This window comes from Galeopterus variegatus, unplaced genomic scaffold (assembly GCF_000696425.1).
Source record: "Galeopterus variegatus unplaced genomic scaffold, G_variegatus-3.0.2 Scaffold2522, whole genome shotgun sequence".
Taxonomy (NCBI): Eukaryota; Metazoa; Chordata; class Mammalia; order Dermoptera; family Cynocephalidae; genus Galeopterus; species Galeopterus variegatus.
The window spans coordinates 61,432-64,018 of NW_007728633.1; the positions used below are offsets into that span (position 1 = coordinate 61,432).

General features: G+C 40.4%; 1 protein-coding gene across 1 annotated transcript in view; it reads left to right on the top strand.

The window, feature by feature from the left end:
- AOX1 (aldehyde oxidase 1) overlaps positions 1-2,587 on the top strand; it is a 105,111-nt gene that overhangs the window by 35,582 nt on the left and 66,942 nt on the right. Inside the window, exon 19 of the mRNA XM_008582123.1 lies at positions 1,261-1,383. Coding sequence (XP_008580345.1) covers positions 1,261-1,383 — 123 coding nt within the window. The remainder of the gene's footprint in view (positions 1-1,260; positions 1,384-2,587) is intronic.

Genomic DNA, 2,587 nt, shown 5'->3' on the forward strand with positions numbered 1-2,587 from the left:
GAAGAGTAAATGCAAGGAACCAATCTGTATCAGGATAGAATATCCTAGAAAGATCTAGAAAGGAGAGGACAAAAAATAACAGCACTTCCACTTATTTACACTGAACTCCTCTTCCTCATGTTCCACCTACCTTCACCTACTTTATTTTTAATAAAGTTGCTCTGTCTTTGACCTTTTAATTCAAGTTCAACAATCATTCACTGAGCACTTGATTTTCGAGCCAGCTGCCTAGGTTCATGTTCCAGCTATTCTATGTACTAGCTGTGTACCCCTGGTTTTCATCATCTGTAAAAGGGGAATAATCACAGCACCCACTTTAATGTGTGGTTGTGAGGTTTCAATGAGTCAATACGTGTATAGTGCTCAGGACAGTGCATGGCATGCGAACGCTCTCAGTAAGTGTTAGCTATTGTTTTCACATCTCAATGCATCCCACACAGACTGTTCCTCCTCCAGCCATGGAATTAATCACTTTTCTTTGGTTGAACTCCAGAAGAAAAGGTTGACTGTCATTTTAGGAGCTGTGTTAGTCTGCTCAGGCTGTCATATTAAAACACCACAAACTGGGTGGCTTAAACAATAGGAATTTATTGTCTCACAGTTCTGGAGACTGAGTCCAAGATCAAGATGTTGGCAGGTTTGGTTTCTCCTGAGGCCTCCTTTCCTGGCTTGTAGAGGGCCACATTCTCACTGTGTCCTCACATGGCCTTTTCTCTGTGCAAGGGCATCCCTGGTGTCTCTCCCTCTTCTTATAAGAGTATCAGTCATTTTGGATTAGCCCACTACCTTTATGACCTCATTTAACCTTAATTGCCTCTTTAAAGGTCCTGTCTCCAAATACAGTCACATTAGAGGTTAAGTCTTCAAACATATAAATTTTGGAGGGACATAACTTTAAATCCACAACAGGAGCCACATTGTTAAAAAAAAATTTTTTTTTTTTTTGCTTATCTTTAAACCCTAAAATGACACCTTTAAGGTTACGTGTATAAACCAAGCTCAACAGAGGACATGGTAGATACAGGTCACAGCCAATCTCACACACATTCTAGGGCTCCTAGTCACTGAATAAAATGGCCAAATGGAACTGTCTGTATTATTTAAATTATTTTTTCATTAAAAAAATTTTAATTAAGGACATGTAGTTGAATGTGACTCTAATGTGATTATTATTGTTCAACTATGACACCTAAGATACAGTCACTGGTAAGGCTGAGCTAAGCCTATTCCTACCCGGAGCTTTCTACCTGCCTTCCAAAGGTACTTTGTGTGGGCCAGATCATCTGTGCTGTGGTTGCAGAGACAGAAGTACAGGCAAAGCGAGCACTTGAAAAGATAAAGATCACCTATGAAGATCTGGAGCCTGTAATCTTCACCATCCAGGTAAGCAGGGCTGGCCAGTCTCTTCTGCAAGGTTGTAGAGGTGAAAGTAGCTTCTTAATGCAAGTCTAATTCTGGGCTTTAATTTGTTCTTGCCACTGGCTTGCTCTGGAAGAATCAGCACTCTCTGGAAGATATTACTTATATGAGTTGAAATTAGCTTCGGCTGAAAGGAATAGGAGGAAAAAAAAGAATAGTTTTTCTCTCTCACATTCAAAAAGTCTTAAAGTAGTCAGTCCAGGGCTTATATGGGGTTCTATGTCTCAGAGATCCAGCCTCCTTCAACCTAGTGACTCTGTCATGCATGGTTTACATTCTCCAGGTCCCATTTTGGTCCACAATGGCTACTGAAGGTCTGACCATTAAATCCACCTTCCAGACAGCAGAAGGAAAGAGGTGATGAGGGAGGATATACCCTCTCCCTTTAAGGACACTTCCCAGTCCTTAAAGGGAGATATGTACATCGCACATGCCTTCCTACATCTCATTGTTTAGAACCTGGTCACATGCCACACCTAACTGCAAAGTGTTCCAGGAAATGTAGATTTTATTCCAGATGGCCATGTATCCACTAAAAATTGGAGGAAGATGTTGAGAATAGATATTGGGAACAATAATGTTTTCAAGGTGGGGTCCAAAAGCAGTAGGACTTGTGGTGGAATTCCACAGAAATTTTCACTCTCATTCCTGGGTCTAGACAATGGAATTCAAATGGTACTCCCACAGAAGAAAATGGAGTGAGAGTAGAAAACTCCAGAATAGACTGGAGTTTGCAGGTTCTAATTCCAGAGTAAGTGAGCTGAGAAAAGCTTACTTGTTTGTGTGCCTGTGACAGATCAAAACAGTGTTCAAAGGCCCTTGTGAACTATTTGAACATTTTTAAATGTACCTAAAAGGTACAAATTGCTCAATATTCAAAGTTGTTTTTTTTTTAAAGTTTCTCAATCTTTCTAAACCAAATCAACTCTGCTCCAAATTCCCATTTGCCAAGTTTGCAAGAAGTCCAGCCCATTGTTCTTGGCTCACTCTTCTTCCTTCAGTTGTACTAGGATTCTAATATGTGTTTTGAAATTTCAATTCTAAGCACTTTCTTCAAGGGGGGAATGGCACCCAGGGGACACACCCATGAAATATTGTGGGACTCAGAATGCTTAGAGATCTAGAGTTCCCCCAAAATAGGACTGTCCAGAGTCAGCCAAAAAAAAAA